This window comes from Geotrypetes seraphini, chromosome 3 (assembly GCF_902459505.1).
Source record: "Geotrypetes seraphini chromosome 3, aGeoSer1.1, whole genome shotgun sequence".
In the NCBI taxonomy this organism is placed as follows: Eukaryota; Metazoa; Chordata; class Amphibia; order Gymnophiona; family Dermophiidae; genus Geotrypetes; species Geotrypetes seraphini.
The window spans coordinates 49,784,517-49,805,358 of record NC_047086.1 but is presented as its reverse complement, the minus strand read 5'-3'; the positions used below and the strand labels follow the sequence as shown (position 1 = coordinate 49,805,358).

At 46.0% G+C, this 20,842-nt stretch overlaps 1 protein-coding gene across 2 annotated transcripts in view; it reads left to right on the top strand.

Moving 5' to 3' along the window:
• Nucleotides 1-19,252, top strand: part of CD109 (CD109 molecule) — a 295,729-nt gene extending 276,477 nt beyond the window's left edge. For both annotated transcript variants that reach the window (XM_033937865.1, XM_033937866.1), the window contains exons 32-33: nucleotides 7,096-7,198; nucleotides 16,502-19,252. In XM_033937865.1, coding sequence (XP_033793756.1) covers nucleotides 7,096-7,198; nucleotides 16,502-16,680 — 282 coding nt within the window. In that variant the 3' untranslated portion in view covers nucleotides 16,681-19,252. The remainder of the gene's footprint in view (nucleotides 1-7,095; nucleotides 7,199-16,501) is intronic.
• The last annotated feature ends 1,590 nt before the right edge of the window (nucleotides 19,253-20,842 follow it).

Genomic DNA, 20,842 nt, shown 5'->3' with positions numbered 1-20,842 from the left:
TTTTATTTCGTTTGTGTTAAAAAAAAAAATTCACTTTTTTTCGATTTTTTTCGGTCAGCCCCGGCGGGGCCTGTTGGCACCATCGAAGCCTCGGGCTTCGATTTTGCTACGGCCATTTTTCCCTTCATGCCCCCTTCACCGGGTTTTAAAAAGTGTCAGCGGTGTGCGCGCCCTATATCATTATCCAACCCGCACAAGTGGTGCCTGCAGTGTCTGGGTCCGGACCATAGGGCAGAAACGTGCACCCGCTGTAGTTCTCTTCAAAAGAGAACTTTGAAAAATCGTCAAATACAGCAGCGGATCCTTTTCGGTACCGCTATGGAAGTTCCTCCGGTATCGACTCCTGCAACTTCCTCCAAGTCGACACCGATAGTGTCGGCACCGCAAGATCCATCGCCGGTGTCGCATCCCGTAGGTAAGCCGGCTAAGAAGCCTTCCCCTACTGTTCTCGGGCCGCCAGTCGAGCATGCAGTGAGCCAAGTCCTGCAGACTGCGCGCCGGCCCCGTAAGCGCTCCGCTCCCATTGAAGTTACTGCCTCTTCATCGGCATCGACTTCGCCTGAGCGTCGAGCTGCACCGCAGGTACCGAGCAAGAAAAAAGCGGTACCGGGGCCATCGGGACCGACTCTGGATGAGCGTATTGCCTCCATCCTACAGGTCCAACTTAAGGAGCAACTACAACAATTGCTCCCGGCTCTACTGACTCCGAACCTTCCAGTGTCGGTACCTGCTGAGCCTTCGGTGCCGATTGTCGACCAGCCCATTTTATCGGCATCGACGTTATCGGCACCGCAAAAATCTATCTCTATGCCTGTTCTGTCGGCAGAGCCGAAGTCTCTTCGGCGTACTGCTTACTCGGCTTCTGATCCGGTACCGTTCTCTGACACCCGTACCGCTGTGCAGTCACCAGGTACGGTGTCGACACGTTCAGGAAAATCGGTACGCAAGACCAAGCATACCGAATCCTCCACTCCCCTTTCTCAGGGCCGTCTTCAATCAGTACGGGACCCTGATTTGTGGGATGATTCTGACGATCCCCTCGGTACCGAGGAAGATTATTCGTCTGATGAGGATGATCCATCGGTGCAGGATCCTGCTAGTAAGCCAGAGCACTCCTCCTTCACCAAGTTCCTAAAGGAGATGTCAGACACCCTTTCAATTCCTCTAGAGTCTGACTCTAAAAAATCCAAGGCATTTCTCGATGCCTTGGATTTTGACCAACCTCCCAAAGAGTTTTTGAAGTTACCCCTCCATGACATCTTGAGGGAAACTTTTTACAAGAATTTGGAAACTCCTCTAACAATTCCAGGAGCCCCTAGGAAACTGGAATCACTTTATAAAGTGATTCCTATTCCAGGGTTTGACAAACACCAATTTCCCCATGAGTCTCTGCTGGTGGAGTCGACCCTGAAGAAATCTACGGGAGCTAGTGTATATGCCTCTGTCCCTCCTGGCAGAGAGGGCAAGGCCATGGATAAATTTGGGAAACGTCTTTACCAAAATTTGATGTTGGCCAACCGTTCAGGTAATTACGCGTTTCACTTCTCCTTTTACCTGAAACATCTCATCCAACAAGTGGCCTCTTTTCAAAAGTATATTCCGGACCGAAAACTTCCTGCATTTCAACAATGCACTTCCAGCCTTTTGCAACTCAGGAAGTTTATGGTCCGTTCAATTTATGATACTTTTGAACTGACTTCACGGGCCACTGCTATGTCTGTAGCGATGAGACGGTTGGTATGGCTTCGAGTCTCAGACCTGGATGTGAACCACCAGGACCGGCTTGCCAATGCGCCCTGCCTAGGGGATGAGCTGTTTGGGGAGTCCATGGATACCACCACGCAAAAGCTTTCTGCCCATGAAACACGGTGGGACACCTTGTTGAAAAATAAGAAGAAGCCTCCTCCTCCTCGTCCATTTAGACAACAACCTTCGTATCAGAGGAGGTTTTCTGCTCGGCCGGTTCAGCCTCATCCTCCTCAACCTCGGAGGCAACGCCAACAGCACCAACAGGCTCGTCAGCAACAGCCGCCTACCGTAAAGCCTGCCCCTCAAACTAAGCCGACGCAGCCCTTTTGACTCCCTTCTCCAGGGCATTGCCAGTCTTCCTCCCTCCTGTCCTCTTCCACAGCCCATAGGAGGTCGACTTCACGTTTTTCACTCTCGATGGGAAGTAATCACCACCGACCAGTGGGTGCTCTCGATCATAGCCCACGGCTACTCCCTAAACTTCCAGACTCCTCCGCCGTTAGGCCTACCAAAAGAGTCTGCTTCCAACAAGTCTCATTCCCTCCTTCTCGCTCAAGAGGTTCAATCCCTCCTTCTTCTCAACGCCATCGAAGAAGTTCCTCAAGATCAGCGAGGCCAGGGATTTTACTCCCGGTACTTTCTAGTACCCAAAAAGACCGGAGACCTCAGACCAATATTAGATCTCAGAGATCTCAACAAATGTTTGGTCAAGGAGAAGTTCAAAATGCTATCTCTTGCCACCCTATACCCTCTTCTCTCTCAGGGCGACTGGCTATGCTCCCTCGATCTCAAGGAGGCGTACACACACATTCCTATCCATCTGACGTCCAGGCAATATCTACGCTTTCTCATCAATCAACATCATTATCAGTACAAGGTGTTACCCTTCGGCCTGGCCTCCTCTCCCAGGGTATTCACCAAATGTCTGATTATGGTTGCGGCCTATCTCCGCTCTCACAACTTTCAAGTCTTCCCTTATCTGGACGACTGGCTAATCAAGGCTCATTCTCAGGTGGTTCAGCTTGCCACCAATCAGACCATTCACTTCCTTCGACTGTTGGGGTTCAAAATCAATCTCCCCAAGTCGCACCTCATTCCAACTCAGCAACTTCAATTCATTGGAGCCATTCTGGACACTATTCGGATGAGGGCGTTTCTTCCACCAAACCGCCTTCACACCATCCTTTATCTCTGTCAGCAGGTGTTTCAGCAAACTTCCATCTCTGCAAATCACATGATGGTGCTCTTGGGACACATGGCCTCCACAGTACATGTCACACCTTTCGCATGTCTCCACCTGCGTACTCCTCAATGGACCTTAGCGACCCAGTGGTCCCAAGCGACGGATCCTTATTCACAACACATATCTGTGACCTTGTCTCTTCGACAGTCGCTTCTTTGGTGGTTGACATCCTCAAATCTATCCAGAGGTCTGCTGTTCCATCTACCTCCTCATCAACTAGTCATCACCACGGATTCCTCCCCCTATGCCTGGGGAGCTCACTTGAACGAGTTCCAAATTCAGGGGTTTTGGACTACCCAGGAAAAGAAACACCACATCAATTTCCTGGAACTCCGAGCGATGTTTTATGCCCTCAAGGCATTTCAACATCTTCTCTTTCCTCAAGTACTACTCATTTGCACAGACAATCAAGTTGCAATGTACTACATCAACAAACAGGGAGGGACGGGCTCCCGCCTGTTGTGTCAGGAAGCCCAAAGGATTTGGTCTTGGGCGACAGCTCGTCACTTTTTCCTGAAGGCTGTCTACATTCAAGAGGAACTGAATTCCTTAGCAGACAATCTCAGCAGAATTCTTCAACCTCACGAATGGTCTCTCGATCCAATGACTCTTCAGTCCATTTTCACTCAATGGGGCACTCCTCAAGTGGACCTTTTTGCAGCTCCCCACAACCATCAACTGCCCCTATTTTGCTCCAGACTCTACTCTCCTCACCGTCTGGCGCCCGATGCATTTCTCCTGGATTGGACCAGTCTCTTCCTATATGCATTTCCCCCTCTACCGCTCCTGCTGCGGACTTTGTTCAAGCTCAAGAGGGAACGGGCCACCATGATTCTCATCGCTCCACGGTGGCCCAGGCAACATTGGTTCTCCCTTCTACTTCAACTCAGTTCCAGGGAACCCATACCTCTTCCACTGTTTCCTTCTCTGCTTACTCAGCATCAACAGTCCCTTCTGCATCCCAACCTGCAGTCTCTGCACCTGACAGCTTGGTTTCTCTCGGGCTGACTTCGGCTCATTCACTCCTTTCTCAGCCTGTCCGTTCTATCATTGATGCTTCCAGGAAACCGGCCACTCTTCAGTGTTATCAACAGAAGTGGTCTCGGTTTTCTTCCTGGTGCCTCTTACATCACCATAATCCCATGTCTCTAGCAGTGGGACTGGTGTTGGACTATCTTCTTTCCTTGTTTGACTCTGGCCTTAAATCTACTTCTATCAGAGTTCACCTTAGTGCAATTGCTGCTTTTCATGAGCCAGTACATGGAAAACCCCTCTCGGCTCATCCTTTGGTTTCTAGATTCATGAGGGGACTTTTCAATGTGAAACCACCTCTCAAGCCCCCTCCTGTGGTTTGGGATCTCAATGTGGTTCTTTCCGCTTTAATGAAGCCTCCTTTTGAACCTTTGGCCACAGCGCATTTCAAATTTCTTACTTGGAAAGTGGTCTTCCTTATAGCTCTCACTTCTACCAGGAGGGTCAGTGAGCTGCATGCACTAGTAGCCGATCCACCTTTCACTGTTTTTCACCATGATAAGGTGGTCCTCCGTACACATCCAAAATTTCTCACTAAGGTTGTGTCTGACTTTCATCTTAATCAATCCATTGTCCTACCTGTATTTTTTCCAAAGCCTCATTCTAATCCAGATGAACAGGCTTTGCATACCTTGGATTGTAAACGTGCTCTGGCTTACTATCTTGAACGCACCAAACCTCACAGATCATCTCCTCAACTGTTTTTGTCCTTTGATCCTAACAAGTTGGGTCATCCTGTATCTAAACGCACCCTGTCCAATTGGCTTGCTGCTTGCGTTTCATTCTGTTACGCTCAGTCGGGCCTGACACTGGAAGGTTCTGTCACGGGCCACAAGATTAGAGCTATGGCAGCGTCTGTAGCTTTCCTCCGTTCTACTTCCATTGAGGAAATCTGCAAGGCTGCTACTTGGTCCTCAGTTCATACTTTTACATCTCACTATTGCCTAGATGCATTCTCCAGACGGGATGGACACTTCGGCCAATCTGTTTTACAAAATTTGTTTTCCTAATGGTCAACCTTCCCTCCATCCCTCTTTTTGTTAGCTTGGAGGTCACCCATCAGTCAAGAATATGCTGCCTGCTTGTCCTGGGATAAAGCACAGTTACTTACCGTAACAGGTGTTATCCAGAGACAGCAGGCAGATATTCTTGCATCCTTCCCACCTCCCCGGGTTGGCTTCTTAGCTGGCTTATCCTAACTGGGGACCGCGCGCCTTCGTCGGGCGGGAAGGCACTTGCGCACGCGCGGTGCGGCCTAACTAGAACTTTCTAAGTTCTTAGAGTGCAATCACTCTAAAATTGTCCGTACCGGGGCTCCATCGGTGCCGTCACCCATCAGTCGAGAATATCTGCCTGCTGTCCCTGGATAACACCTGTTACGGTAAGTAACTGTGCTTTCTGTACATTTGCTTTTTTCTCATCACTCTCCACATATCAGTTCATAGCATTGTTTAGTCTCACAATTCCATTTTTTCTATTCCTCCTTTTACTAATATACCTGAAAATTTTTTGTCCCCCTTTTTAATATTTTTAGCCAATTTCTCTTCCACTTGCGCTTTCGCCAGATGAACTCTCTCTTGGCTTCTTTCAGTTTCATCCAGTATTTATTTCTGTACTCCTCTTCTTGAGTTTTTTAAAATATTTCACGAACACCAACTCTTTTGCCTTTATTTTCTCCACCACTAGTTTATTTTCCTTTTTCTTTTGTTTTTCTTTATTTTCCTCACACAAAAGTCAGTAGTCATTTTTATTACTCCTTTCATCTTGGACCCTATGTCCCTTATGTCCTCCCATCATTTTAATTCTTTCTTCAGGTACTTCCCCTTGCTACTAAAGTCTACACGGTTGAAATCCAGGACCTGGAGTTTTGTGTGGCCTCCCTCCAGTTTAACTGTTATATAAAACCAAACTGTTTGATGATCGTTACTTCCCAGTCGGGCACCCACTTGGACATTAACCATTTGTGAGCACCAGATCCAGTATCATGGTTTCTGTCACCATTTGTCCGAGCCTAGCCCCTTGAAAGGCATCCACGATCTCTCTACTTTTTTCCGATTCTGTAGATGGAGCTTTCCAGTCCACATCTGGCAGGTTAAAATCACACAGCATCCAGATCTTTATCAATTTGCTGTGATTGAGTTGGATGTCTGTAGATCATAGGCTGACTTTAGATCAAGAGGATCTTTTACTTTTAAAAGAGTATTTACTCAATCTTGCCAAGAGTGGAGTGGCTGGCGTGGAACATCCTCCCCAACGTTAGAATTGACATCGGAGGTGAAATCTTGTGGGCCCGGTGCTTGTTCGCGCCAGGCCTGGCTCGGGGAAGCAGAAGGGAGAAATCACGTTGGTGGCTTGGGGGTGGGGGTAGGGAAAGAATTGGGGAAGTGGAGAAATCAGCACAATGGCTTGAGGGGGGCAGGGGGGATAGAGAAAGAAAGGCAGAAATAAAGAGGGGGCAGGGGGAGAGAGAAAGAAAGGCAGAAATAAAGAGGAGGGGCAGGGGGATAGAGAAAGAAAGGCAGAAATAAAGAGGGGGGCAGGGGGAGAGAGAAAGAAAGGCAGAAAGAAAGAAATATTGGCTTTACAGAAGAAGGAAGTGCAACTAGAGACGCATGGAATCACCAGACAAAAAGGTAGGAAAAATGATTTTATTTCAATTTATTGATCAAAATGTGTCCATTTTGAGAATTTATATCTGCTATCTATATTTTGCACTATGGCCATCTCAATAATTAAATAACAAGGTCAGTGCTCCAGTCTAGAAAAACTCTCAACACAGCTTAAAACCAAATAATTAATTTTAAAATCAGTGCTCCAGTCTAGAGAAACACTCAACAGTTTAAATCCTAATAATTAAATAATAGTCAGCACTCAAGCTTAGAGAAAATATATTAGGTTCCAAAACCTATTTCCAGTCAGAGATATTTAGGAATAAGTTCAGATCATTGATGCTATGTTTATTGTTCTTTCTACTAAAGATTTACTGAAATCGCACTGCTTACAAATTACATTAATTTTTACATCATTCTTAGAAAATTGTTTTCTGAAATTATATTTTGTTTATTATTTAGCTAAATAAAACAAAGATATGTGTCGATATTCCTGCTGAGAGAGATTCTAAAGTAGGATATACACAAGATGCATCTGTGTTGGTAATGGATTATTATGAACCAAGTAAGTTATACCTTTTGTTTGTTTCTTTTAGGCTAAGCATTACTAATATTGCTAGTGTTGTAAAGCAGTATAAAGACAGAACTGCTAAGAAATGAACCAGATGCTAACCTAATGATGTGTGTTGTCAAACCAACTTGTATTTGCTTCTTTTAAATTGTATTATACTGTGAGAGGTATTGATTATCAATGTGCTGTCAGTCTAAAGTGCTTAAATTATCCACATAGCAGTAAGGGGGGTGGGGGGTGTAATTCTGTAAATGGGCACCTATAAATAGATGTTCAGAGGGCACCTGATAGAAGCCATTCTATTTACCGTATTTTCACACATATAACGCACATACGTGTATAACACGCATACGCGTATAGCGCTGGTCCAAAGCATGTTTGTAAAAAAATTTTTATATAGCACGCACACGCGTATACCGCACATGCTGCTATAACCTCCTCCCACTCCCGCTTACTCTTCTGGCCTGCGAACCAGCATCCTCCCCCCCGCTCGCGTCACCCCCCCTCCCCCACGATCCTACAACCCCCCTAGCACCGCAAAACATCTCTTACTCGATTGGGCATCGGCACCAGCACCAATGCACAGGACGTGCCAGTGCCCGAAGATCCTCCCTCATTGGGCTGGGCTGGGCTGGGCTGTGCGGTGCGAGGGAGATCCTCCTTCTTCCCTGTGCCGGGCTGGACTGGGCTTTGAGCATTTGCGCATGTTCAGGCCTTCTGGTCTCGCTCTCTCTGAGATTCTCTGAGAATCTCAGAGAGAGCGAGACCAGAAGGCTTTGAGCATGCGCAAATGCTCAAAGCCAATCTCGGAGAGAGCGAGACCAGAAGGCTTTGAGCATGCACAAATGCTCAAAGCCCAGTCCAGCCCGGCACAGGGAAGAAGGAGGATCTTCCTCGCACCGCACAGCCCAGCCCAGCCCAGCCCAACGAGGGAAGATCTTCGGGCACTGGCACTAGCACGTCCTGTGCATTGGTGCTGGTGCCGGTGCCCAATCGGGTAAGAGATGTTTTGCGGTGCTGGGGGGGTTGTAGGATCGCGGGGGAGGGGGGGGTGACGCGAGCGAGGGGGAGGATGCCGGTTCGCAGGGGGGATGCTGGATCGGAATGAAAAAAAAAGTTGTAAAACGCACTCACACGTATAACGCGCACGGTTATGCACAGTTTGTAAAATCGTGTATAACGCACGCGTTATATGTGTGAAAATACGGTAAGTGTCTTCTTTCCTGACTGCAAAAATGTGCTCCTATAATGTGAGTTTAGTGATACATGTGTAACATATAGCATTCTATAAATTACACTTGTATGCGTGAATCTCACCCAGACCATGCCTCTGTATGCTTACTTGTAAATATATATTATATCATGAGAAATTCAGCATTAAAGACTGTCTGAATTCTCAGCGCTGTTTCCAGTATCAGTAGAATGTTGTGCAAGGTCAATAATCATCAAAAGAAAAATCTCACTAAAAACCTAAAAAATAATATATAAATGTGAAATGTGAGTGCTCAGTTTAAAATAACCACCACGCAAGCAGCAGTATGATTATTATATCATCGCACCAGCCAACCTACCCAACCAAAGGTTGGAAAAACTCATGCAAGATAACAAGAAACAGAAAGCCAATCTGTGAAAAGATGTTAAAGTCGACGGACACACACTTATATTAAAATATAGTTTTCTCTCTAATAATAGCCCACTCCTTGTTTCAGCATCAAGAAATCCTGTAAATTTAATCTTAAAAGCCAAATTTAGATTCCTCCAATAATAACCCACTCCCAGAATTCACAGTAACTGGCATTGCTCTCCTCCACCTTCCCACTGCCCCCTCTCCTATAATAATCAAACACAGTGGCGTACCAAGGGGGGGCGGAGGGGGCGGTCCGTCCCGGGTTCAGCCTTAGGGGGGGTGCACAGCCGGCCAGGTCCCCTTACCTTCGTGGCTCTTTTCCCCCCCACCGCCCGCCCAACCGACAACAGGCCCGGTCCGACAAACCTCCCTGCCCTGTGGCCGCGAGACTAAATTACATTCTTACAGCCGCTGGAGCCTTAAAGCTGCGTATGGCTGCCATAAAGGTCATCTCTGACACAACCAGAAGTTGCTTCAGAGATGACCTTTACGGCAGCCATATGCAACTACAATGCTCCGGCTGTTGTAAGAAGGTAATTTAGACTCGCGGCCACAGGGTAGGAAGGTTTGTCGGACCGGGCCTGTTGTCAGTCGGGCGGGCGGGCGGGAAGCGCCACGAAGGTAAGGGGCAGGGAGGGAGAAAGGGAGGAAAGGTGGAGTGGAGAGGAAAAGACGCTTAAGGGAAATGGGTAAAACAGAGGGGGGAGAAGGACGCTGAAAGCACATGGGGAAGACAGAGGGGGGGAGAAGGACGCTGACAGGACATGGGGAAGATGGGGGAGAGAAGGACGCTGAAAGCACAAGGAGAAGACATGGGAGAAGGACGCTGAAAGCACATAGGGAAGACAGGGAGGAGATGGACATGGGGAAGACGCGGGGGTGAGAAGGATGCTGAAAGGAAATGGGGAAGAGAGAGTGGGGAGAAGACACTGGCAGGGAAGAAGACAGAGATGCCAGACTATGGGGGGGAGCAGAGGGAAGAAGATGGGTGCCAGACCAATTTGGAAGGGGGGAGAAAGGGAGAGGCACAGTAACAGAGCAAATGGAAGACGCAGAGAGAAGAGAGACAGTGGATGGAAGGAATTGAATGAGAACATGAGGAAAGCAGAAACCAGGCAACAAAGGTAGAAAAAAAATTCTATTTCTTTTTTTTCTTCAGGATAAAGTAGTATATTAGTTGTGTTGAAAATTTATAAATAAAGCCCTGCCAGCTGAACATCTCTTTCTCCAGTTCAGCAGCCAGAACTTTGATTTATAAGGAAGGAATAAGCTAAATATTGCAGTACTGAGGCTTATATGGATGCTGCGGGGACGGTGACGGGATGGTGAATGGGATGGCAGTGACGGGGCGGTGAAGGAGACAGTGCAGTGACGGAGACAGATTTTTTTCCCCTTGTCATTCTCTAGCGCTCACGTGAAAAGCTTCCCTCTGTCTCAGCTTCCTGTTTCCGCTTTTGACTGAGCACCGCGTTGCCGATCTGAAGTTCTGTTGATGCCAGGGGTAGAAGGAGGCCCGTTGCCGATCTTAAGTGTCATCACGGAGGGGTGGGGGGGTTGCAGATCTTGTTGCCAAAATCGGAAAGGTGAGGAAAGGAGAAAAATGGGCCTGTGGTGGATGGAGAGATTGAGAGAAGGGGCAGATGATGGAAGTGGGGAGAAAGAGGAGAGAGAAGAGGGCAGATGATGGAAGTAGGGAGAAGGGGCAGATGATGGAAGTGGAGAGAGAGAAGAGGGCAGTTGATGGGGGAAAAGGATTGAGTAAGGAAAATACTGGAGGGGATGAGGGAAAGAGGTGGCGAGCTGTAGGTAGATGGTAAAAAAAGGAAATTGATGAGAGGGTAGTAAGAAATCTAGATGGATGCAGAAAATAAATTGAAAAGGAAAATGAAGGAAGAAAGGGATTGCAGAAGAGAGATGTGGGAGAGGGAAGGAGAGGAGAGAGATGCCAGACCAATGGGGGTGAAAGGAGAGATGGAAGGGGGAGGCATACAGTTTCTGGAAGGGGCATAGAAGGAGAGAAGATGCCATATAGGGAGGGGCAGAGAGATGGTAGACAGTGGATGGAAGGAAGACAATAACAAGAAGATGAGGAAAGCAGAAACCAGAGAAGACAAAGGTAGAATACAAATTTTCTATTTATTTATTGCTTTAGGAGACATGTGTCACTGTTTCTGTAGTGTTGCATTTTATGCAGAGTCCAGCTTCTTGCTGGTTCAATTTAACCTTTGTCTAAGTATTTCTATTTTATCCCCACTTTTACAAAACTGTGGAGCGTTTTTTAGCGCCAGCCGTGATGGTAGCAGCTCTGATGCTCAGAATTCTATGAGCGTCAGAGCTGTTACCACCGTGGCTAAAATCTACACTACAGTTTTGTAAAAGAGGGAGGGGTTAGTTTGTGATGACATATTCCATACTAGGCGAAGGTGTTGTTTTCTGTGTTCTGTGTGTTCGAAAGACATGGTTTTCTGTTAGGATTGACGGTGTAGGATTGATCTATACTAGTCTGGCTTGTTTAGTTTTACAATGGGTGTATTGATGTTGTACTGCTCACTGCAGTATGTAAGATGCTGCCTTTTCCTAGGTACTCATGTGTGATGTGTGGCTTGTCACTAAAAATCATTTTTCATACAGATGGGGGGGGGGAGGGGTGCCAAAAAATGATGGGCCCCGGGTGTCATATGCTAGGTACGCCACTGATCAAACCCCCTTTCTTACCTTTTTTCATGGTTCTGGCACTGGGTGGTGTGGAGCCTTGAGCATGCTCAAGGCAGCCAGTAGGGTTACCGTATGGCTCCAATAAAAGGAGGTTGGATTAGAATAAACTACTTGAGTTTGTCCATCATGCCCCTTCCCTTATTTTGTTTAAAAGTAGTCAGAAAACTCACCTTTTTGATATAGCCTTCAATTCATAACCCTATTCCTCACTGCCAACTGCTCACCACCCTAGCCAGCAGATTAACCAACCCCCCTAACTGTATCCTCCCCCCACCCAGGCATCTTGTTTGTCTTGTCTGTTTAGATCACAGGTGTCAGACTCAAGGCCCGCGGGCTGAATCTGGTCCACCTGGCCATTTTATGCAGCCTGCGGTGCAATGCCTCCAGTGTTATCTTCTGGCCATCTCCCTCCTCCTCACTGCTGCAGTGTGCACAAAGCCGCGGGCAGTGGCGGTGGCTCCCTGCGGGTTCTGCGCCTCATCCGGAAGCATTCCCTCTGACTTTGTGACATCAGAGAGAAGGCTTCCAGTTCAGGTGCAGGACGCACGAGGAGCTGCCACCCGCGGCTTTGTGTACACTGTGGCAGTGAGGAGGAGGGAACCAGCCAGACGATAACACTGGGGGCATTGCACTGCGGGCCACATAAAATGGTCAGGTAGGAGCCAGCCAGAAAATAAGACACCCGCCGGAGAGAGGCACCTAGTTGAGGCACAGCATGGAGGAGGGAGACAACAAAGGTAGGTGAGAACGATTTAGAGAATTTACATCTGCTGTCTGTATTCAGCACTGTTCAGGAAGAAATGCATTTGATTCTTTTTCTCTGGGGTTGTGCTGCATGCAATCTTGCATCTTATGGCTTAGTTTGTATATATTAGTACTTTTAGTTTTTGGTCCCGTATTTGCATAGGAGTTATCTGTGTTCTGGTAGGAATGAATGTTGAGAAGCATACAGTCTGCTTTGTGTAGTTTAATTTTGTGATTAACCATTATGTGTTGTTAATAAGATTATATTGTGAGTGCGTGTGTATATGAAAAATGAATGGAAAAAATTATGTTAGAATTAGTACTATTATGGGGGCGGGGTCTGGGGCTGAGATTGGGCAGGGTCTGGCTCACGACTTAGCCTGTGTTTTGGATTTCAGCCCCTTAATAAGACTGAGTTTGACACCCCTGGTTTAGATAGTCACTGTTCGAAAAGAGCTTACAATCTCCTTAGTGACTCTGTACAGTGTTGCATTGTCAGGTAGCACTCTAAAAATAATAGTAGTAGTAGACATCCGAGTTTTACTTCCAGTACTTTCAGTGGAAGTAAAACCAAGATATTTCAATCTGTCCTTCTTTTTCTGGAGCCATGTGCCCCTCACCAGTAAAGCACCATAACTGTGAGAAAAGGTAAGAACATAGATTCAATCATCGCAATATTGGGGGGGGGGGGGGGGGGAGGAGAGTGGAGGAGAATGATGCTGATTACTGTGATGGATCAAGTTGGAGGAGAAAAATGGTACCTCCATTAACTTCAGAAGACCCATTGTTTCTCATACTAACCCAGGTAATTATTGGAGAAAAAAGCCTCAGTGACTTAATACAAATTGTGGAATATTGCTCCGTAAATATCACCACCATCATCAAAATAAACTCCATACAGCTCTCCCTCCGTATTCGCGGGGGTTAGGTGCAGAGCCGGCCCGCGAATAGCGAAACATCGCGAATGTTTCTGGCCAGCGCTGACCCACTCCCTCCTGCATCCCCGGACCTTAACTGGTGGTCTAGCGGTGACACGGGGCAGGAGCGATCTTCCTGTGCTCCTGCTCCGTGCAGAGCCATCATCAAAATGACTGCCGTGAGTTCCCGTTGTAGTCTTGAGACTACACTGGGAACTCATGGCAGCCATTGTGATGACAGCTCTGCACAGGGCAGGAGCATAGGAAGATCGCTCCTGCCCCCCTGTCACCGCTAGACCACCCGGTGGGGTTCGGACAGCCGAAAAATAGAAGGAAAAATTAGACAAAAAAAATCGAGAATAATCAAATTCGCAAATATGGGAACCGCAAATCCAGAGAAAGAGCTGTATATTGTGACCAGCTGAAGTGGTCAGCTCCCTTGGACAGGGAGGAAAAGGCAAGCATGCCAAAAGTCCCACTTTTTAAACAGGACTTTAGGAGAGACAGTAAGACTGGGCACAATGGAAAACCTGGAGTCAGGAGCCCTACATCCATTTCCCACTGAAAAAAACAAACAAACAGAGAATGTTAATGCTTGTACATGCTAAGGGAAGGAAATAAAGAAATCCCCAGTACAGGTATGCAACACATAACGTTCATATTATGTTCTGTGAAAGTGGATGTTGTGTGATTTGGACATTTTTTAACTCTTTAAACTTCACCCCTTGCACTACTATCCTCCACTCTTAACACCTACCCCCCCCCCCCCAGGCCATTGGCACTGCTCTCTTCCCTTCTGCACCCAAGATGAATAGCGCTGCTGTACACCTCCTCTCTGAGAATCTCGGAGGGAAGAGAGAAAGAAGGAGCCCCTTGGAAGGCATAGCCAGCTCCCAGCAGAGTGTAGGAGTTTCCCTGTAAGAGGCCTGTAGCAGGTGGATCTCAAGGAGGGGGCAAAAGGCTGGTACTTATAGGAAAAGGCAATGGTTGTCCTTGATAGCACTCTGAAGGGTGAATCCACAGCTTCCCCAGGAGTCTGGTGAGATGAAGAGGAGGACAGAAGTTGTGCAACTGAATGTGAATGAAGTGCTGCACTTAGAAAACTTGTTAACTGTCTGCTTTGAGAGAGACAGGTATGGCTGGAAGTTAAAAGCCTGATAATGGGAGGAAGGCAAGATGGTCTCAGTGTGTATACACACACTGAGACCATCTTGCCTTGGGAAAGAGATAAATTCTTATATTCTGCAAATTTCTGCAAGGATTCATTGTGGCTTACAATAGGATTTTTCAGAGGTCCCAGAGCAGTTAAAGTAAGATTCTGGATCTACAATTGGATGGTTTAAGTTGGTAAATAAGATCTGTTTAACTGCTTGAAAAGAAGTGTGGAGACTCGGATCTGTCTGGAAGGGTGCACAAAATAAATATGGTGAAACACATTTTGAAAAAATACTTATCTCGTCAAAGCTGCTCCGAGCATATTGCCGTCACAAGAGAATAAGAGATAATGATGTTTTCAGTTGTGGGAGTACACTTCCCAGGGTCATGAGATTTTGTAAAAATTGTTCATGTTTCAAGAATAAGTTGAAAACTCAACTGTTCGTTGATGCTTTTATGCAAGATGTATAGACTGAACACTGAATAAATCAGGCATTGCATAGTCCCTATGGGTTAATGTAGTGATGTTGTAAGATAAAGTAAAACTCCAGCTTGATAAGTTGAATGTGTAAATGTTTACTTTGTGTACATTTGGTTTGTTTTTATATGTATGTCATTTTGTACATCGCTTTGATTTTTAAGCGATTTATAAGTTTTTTTAAATAAATAAATAAGAGGTCCAACTGCAGGCTGTAGTACTGTTGGTGTCTTCAAAGGAATTTAACACAATTATGACAAGGGTCCCCCATTTTGCTTTTGCTATATTAGGGGAGTGTACCCAAAGTTTTGCTACAAAAGAAAAAAAATCAACGATAAAAGCTGTTGCAACCAAACAGCCAAGCATATATTGTTGAAAACCTATACCAAAGACTGCTGCAGTGACTAGTTTAAATGCCAGCCAAGGCAGCAAAGATGGTGGCATGGTTTATGTAATGACTCAAATGTACAAAACCACCAGTAGAAAGCTGCTACATAAAAAGCACTCTGCATTGTCCAATGTTTATGCAAATTAACAACTTTTAATAAAAAATCATATAGCCAATTTAGAAACAGCTTTCCATTCAGTAGCTGAATTAAGTCCTACAAGTTTGAGTATTTTGTTCATGTTGGCAGAGGAGTCTTCTAAAGTCTCCTTCGTGGGTGACTGGTCTGTTATCTGGTCTATAATCAAACTGTGCAATTCCAAAAAGGTACTGTATATGCTCGAATATAAGAAGATCTGTATATAAGTTGAGATACCCTTTTCCCCCAAAAAAGGAGGAGACTAAAATATAAGGCGGGGACGGGGGTTAATATTCATGTGCCTGCCCTGCCAGAACTGCACCCAGCCCTCCTCACTCCCTGCCCGGCTCTCCACCCTGTCCCCCCCTCCCTCCCTGCCCGGCTTTCCACCCTGTCACCCCTCCCCTCCCTCCCTGCCCGGCTCTCCACCCTGTCTTCCTCCCTGCTCTGCCAGGCTCTTTACCCTGTCCCCCACCTCCCTGCCTCTGTACCCTGGCCCTCTTCTCTCCCGATATCCTGCAGACCTCCACCTAACCTGCCATATCATCTGGTGGTCCAATGGTTGGCCGGGACAGGAGGGATCCCTCCTGCCCCGGCCAACTCTAACAATTTTTTTACCTCCCTCCTGCCTTCCCCCACGTACTTTTTTGAATCCCTGGTGGTCTAGAAGTGTACCAGGCAGGAACGAGCTTTCAATGCTCCTGCCCCACACTGACCCCTCTGAATGGCTGCTGCAAGTTCTTGCGGTCCAATAGTGTACCGGGCAGGAGTGAGCTTTTTGTGCTCCTGCCTGGCACTGAATGGCTGCCGGCAGTTCTCCCCTTTTGCAGATCTGCAGCAATTTTCCTGGCACTCACAGATTCCAGGCTAATGGCCACTTTCTGCCTGCAAAGTCCTCATCAGATTATTTGCCACATGTTCAACTTGAGCTCTGGAAGCCCAGCAAGGATCACAGCTTGAAACCTCAAAGAATACATGCTGAGTGGGAGAGCTTAGAAGCTGCTTCATAAATACCAACAAGGAACTGTCTTAAATTTGGGGTATCAGGAAGACACACTTAAAAACTGTTTCTCATTATTCTTTTTAAACATGTTAAGTAGCTATTAATTTTATTTATTTATTTATTTATTTTTTCAGAAAGAAAAGCAGTGAGAAGTTACAATTCAAAAGTGATGCGGACCCTTTCACCCTGTGTGTTTTGTGAGAAGGATTGCAGCATTTGTGAAACAAACAGTGGTGTCATTAGATTGCTGCAGCATTCATTACAGTGTTTTCCTTTGCTTATATTATTCATATTTCACCTGTTACTAGTGTAAAATTAGATGTAATAGAGTAATATTTGCATTTGGCTTATAAGGCTTTTGTAATTTACATTAATACTTTGACTACTGTATCATCTCTGTAAATGTTCGGCAGATCAAGTTGTATTTTCACATTGGTACAAAAGATGCAATCAAGCTATATTTTCCATTCAAAAAGATTTTAATTAAGTATACCACCTAACAACAGACCGCACAAGGTATTCTAATCACCTAACAGAAATGAAGGTTTTCTACTTTTGATATGTGGAAAATAATGGTCAACAACCAAACTGTAGGTGATACATTTTTCTGGGATTAAGAGTTATTCTCTTAATGAGGTCTGTGGAGAATCAGTTCACTTACACTGGGTTTAAATTGTATAAATTAATTTCGGTTTTAGATTATCTGCCTATATTAGTGCAATGAAAAGGGATGGAGGATAGACAGAATTGATGAGATCATAATAATTTATATTTTAAAGGCCCATTTGCTTCAGTCTCAGTGTGTTTGATAATTAAGATTTTGTTCTTGTATGCTGCAGAAATTTCCTTGAAGCACCTTTATTATAAACTCAGTAAGGGAATAATCTTACTTTGAGAAATGTTTATTTTTTCCTTTGAGAAATGTTCACCAACTGGACTATCATTTTTCTAACATGATGAAGAGAAGATAATTCTGGAAAGCTTGTCAAAAATATCTTTTTTATTGGACTAATTTAATATATCATCTATTGTTTGACTGTTGACCCTTATTTCCACCAATTCAATGGACTAATAAGGCAATCACAATTCTCGGTTATTAGAATGCGACTGTGATATCACGTCTTTAGCTCTTACTCCATCTCACCCTTGATCACCTGAAGATTGCATGAATTGCTATATTGAAATCACTACACAAGAGTAAAATCTGGGAGAATGTTGGATGGATCTAGAATCACTGTAGTCCTCAAACTAGAAGCAGAAGGCCTAGATATTGATAATAAAGAAGGCTAAGTCACAGGTAGACTGCTTATGAACATTTTATTAGGCACAGAAATGTGCTCTTCAGCAGTGCAAAATGCTTACACAGAGTTGTTAGAGGTTTTCATATGCAGAAGCTGAACAGAGCAAAGCTTACATTAGACCTAGTACCACATACAGCATTGCAAAAATGGTTATTTGAAATATTTCATTACCTCACAATATTGAGGAAGTGCTCATTTTCTTCTTCCTCCTTACCCTAAATGGTTAGTGCAGCGGATTGTGACCCTGGAGAATTGGGTTCAACTCCCACTGCATCTCCCTGTGAACCTGCGCAGGTCACTCAGGCCCAAATTCTGTAACCGGCGCCTAATGTTAGGCACCTATTTTGGAGGCGCCCAACTAGATAAGCGCCTATCTAAATTGAATACCAAGCTGAATTAAGTTTTTTAATCTGTAATAATTTAAACTTAGGCGCCTATCAAGAAAGAGCGATTCTGTAACAAGGTGCTTCTAAAAATTTAGGCGGCCTTCAAAAAAATAGGTGCTATGCATGTTAGGCGTGGGCGTGGCTTCGCGTTAGACGCCTTGTTACGCCTGGCCACCTAATTTTAGTTGTGCCTAGAACTGGCCTATTTATTGGGCGCCTCCAAAATAGGTGCTGCTCAGCATGATTCACTAAACAGCACCCAATTTTAAAAGAATCACTGAACTGGGCGCTTTTCATAGAATTTGCCCCTCAATCCTCTGTTGCCTCAGGTACAAAAACTTAGGTCCCCAATAAGGCAGAGAAAGTACCTGAATATAATGTGTGCTGCAATGCATATGTCTAGTAATGCTATAGAAATGATTAGTAGTAATGTGCTATACCTCCCCCTATAAATCCAAACCACATAAGAACATAGGAATGGCCTTACTGGGTCAGATCAATGGTCCATCAAGCCCAGTAGCCCAGGTGGCCAATCCAGGTCACTAGTACCTGGCCAAAACCCAAGGTGTAACAATATTTCATGCTACCAATACAGGGCAAGCAGTGGTTTCCCCCGTGTCTTTCTCAATAACAGATTATGGACTTTTCCTCCAGGAACTTTTCCAAACCTTTCTTAAAGCATCTAGCTGAATGGATAGCTGCTGCCTTTTATTACATTTAGTTAAATGATATCCATAAGTATGCTTTGCCTGCATACCTAAGCAGTCACCTTACAGCAACAGAAACCTAAATGTCCCTATTTAGGACCATGTGCTTTATAAAATTATGCTTTTGCAGTTGGTAATGTGGACCACTGTGAAGTACCTTTGTAAAACTGTACAGTTGAATAAGCTCTCATAATCCACTTCAAGCAACAAAAGTTAAGCAGAATAAAAATATTCAAATTAAATTAACATTCTGTTCTGTTGTCTGAATTTTGCCTATCATACATTTGACTTTCTTTCAGTTTTTCTATTTCTGGTTGGTTATTTGTTCTGTTACAGATCTGGTAAAAGTTTAACCTTCTCTTTTAAAACTCTACACTCTCTCCTAATTCATATAAACTGTGTTCACCACCATATACCACATACAGTTTATTGTAGTGAAAAAACAAATAAAATTGGTGGGCTTAGAAGCTAGGCAATAAATTTGATTTTATAGAAGAACTAATGTTCTTTAGCACTCTCCAGACCAGTAGAGGTTAACTTTACGAATGGGGTATATATCTAATCATGACCAGCAGGTGGAGACTGAAAACAAAACTTTGGGACAGTATATCCTAGCCCCTCCTCTCTATTTCCCTCAGTCTTCTTTCAGTCTCCAGCAGGTGTTGAGTGATCTGTACCCATCTCCCTTGGTAGGGCTGTTGGAATTTGTTTAGGGGGTTTATTGTCCCTGTTTTTAGCCGGACGGAGCTTGGACGGACTCTGTTTGGGGGTTCGTCCGACCTCGGGGGTGTCAAACCCGGCGGGTCACGAGCGGGGTCCCTCCCCCCACTTCCTCCACCTCCCCACATTTTTTTAGAGGAGCCTCAGCAGTAAGCCTTGCCCCCTAAATCAAGCAAGGCATATTGCTTCGAGAGCCTGTGGAGTCTGTTCTGTAAAAAAAAAAAAAAAAAATCCTGAGGTAGTGCTGGTCTGGAGGGTTGTATCCCTTTAAGAAAACTGTATTTTACTGTATTTTTTCAACTAACCGGCACTTTTTTGCAGCTAGGTCGCGTATGGAGCAATGAGCACTTCTAAAGGGAAAAAGTGCTCATTGTGCTCCAGACGCGAGGCACTCGCGGCCGGCCTGTGCAAGCGGTGTTTAGGCCGGTGCGGTGGAGGAGCTCCGTCGGCAGCGGCTGCAGGCGCCCAGAGCTCCCCGCCGATGGTGCCTCGCGAGTCGGCAGGGAACGGTGGGGAAGCCCGGTCTTCTCCGTCCGCCCACGGAGGGATTCCCCAAACCGCCGACGGTCGGGTTTTAGAGGATTCCCTCTCAGCTGATTTTTTGACAGCTGATGCCGGCTTGCCTGCTTTAGCGGCTGAGACTATTCAGGTTTCTCAGCCGCTTCAGGCTATGGAGGGAGCTTTTTTGGCGGGAAAACCGCCATCTTCTCTGTCTGGCCCCTCCATTTTGTCTTCCACCTCAGGTGACCTTCCCCCTGTTTTGACTATGCAGGGGCAAGGTTCTGCTGGGTCCCCTGCTGTGGCAGGGAGTCCCTTGGGACCCTCGGGGGGTTTTTCTCCTGAATTTTTCTTTTCTTTATGCAGAGCCTATTTTCAGGCGGCTGGGGGTCCCGGTTGCGCCCAGGGGGTTTCGGGGGGTGGGTTTTCCTCCGCGCTCCCTGCGGCTTTGCCTCTTTCGTCTGGCGTGACGTCCCCTCCGCCGCCTCCCTTGTCCAAGCGTCCGCGGGTGTCGTGGGACGAGAATTTGTGGTCGGAGGAACGGGTCGGTCTGGAGGAGGACCTGGACCCTTCTGAGGAGTTCCAGGACTCTCTGGAGGGGACGGAAGCTGGCGGCGGGTTGTCGGATTTCCCGTTCTCCAGTGACGAGGCGTCCGTGGTGCGCCTTGTTCAGAAAGATGAGCTGCCTGACCTTATTCAACAGGTTTCTTCGGTTTTGCGTTTTGAGGACTCGCCGCCGGAGACTCCGCGTGTGGGGGACCCCCTGTTACGGGGGATCCGTTCCGTTTCCCGCTCTTTTCCTATGCATCAGGATATTCGGGATATTATTCTGGAGCAGTGGAAAACGCCGGAGACGCCGTTTC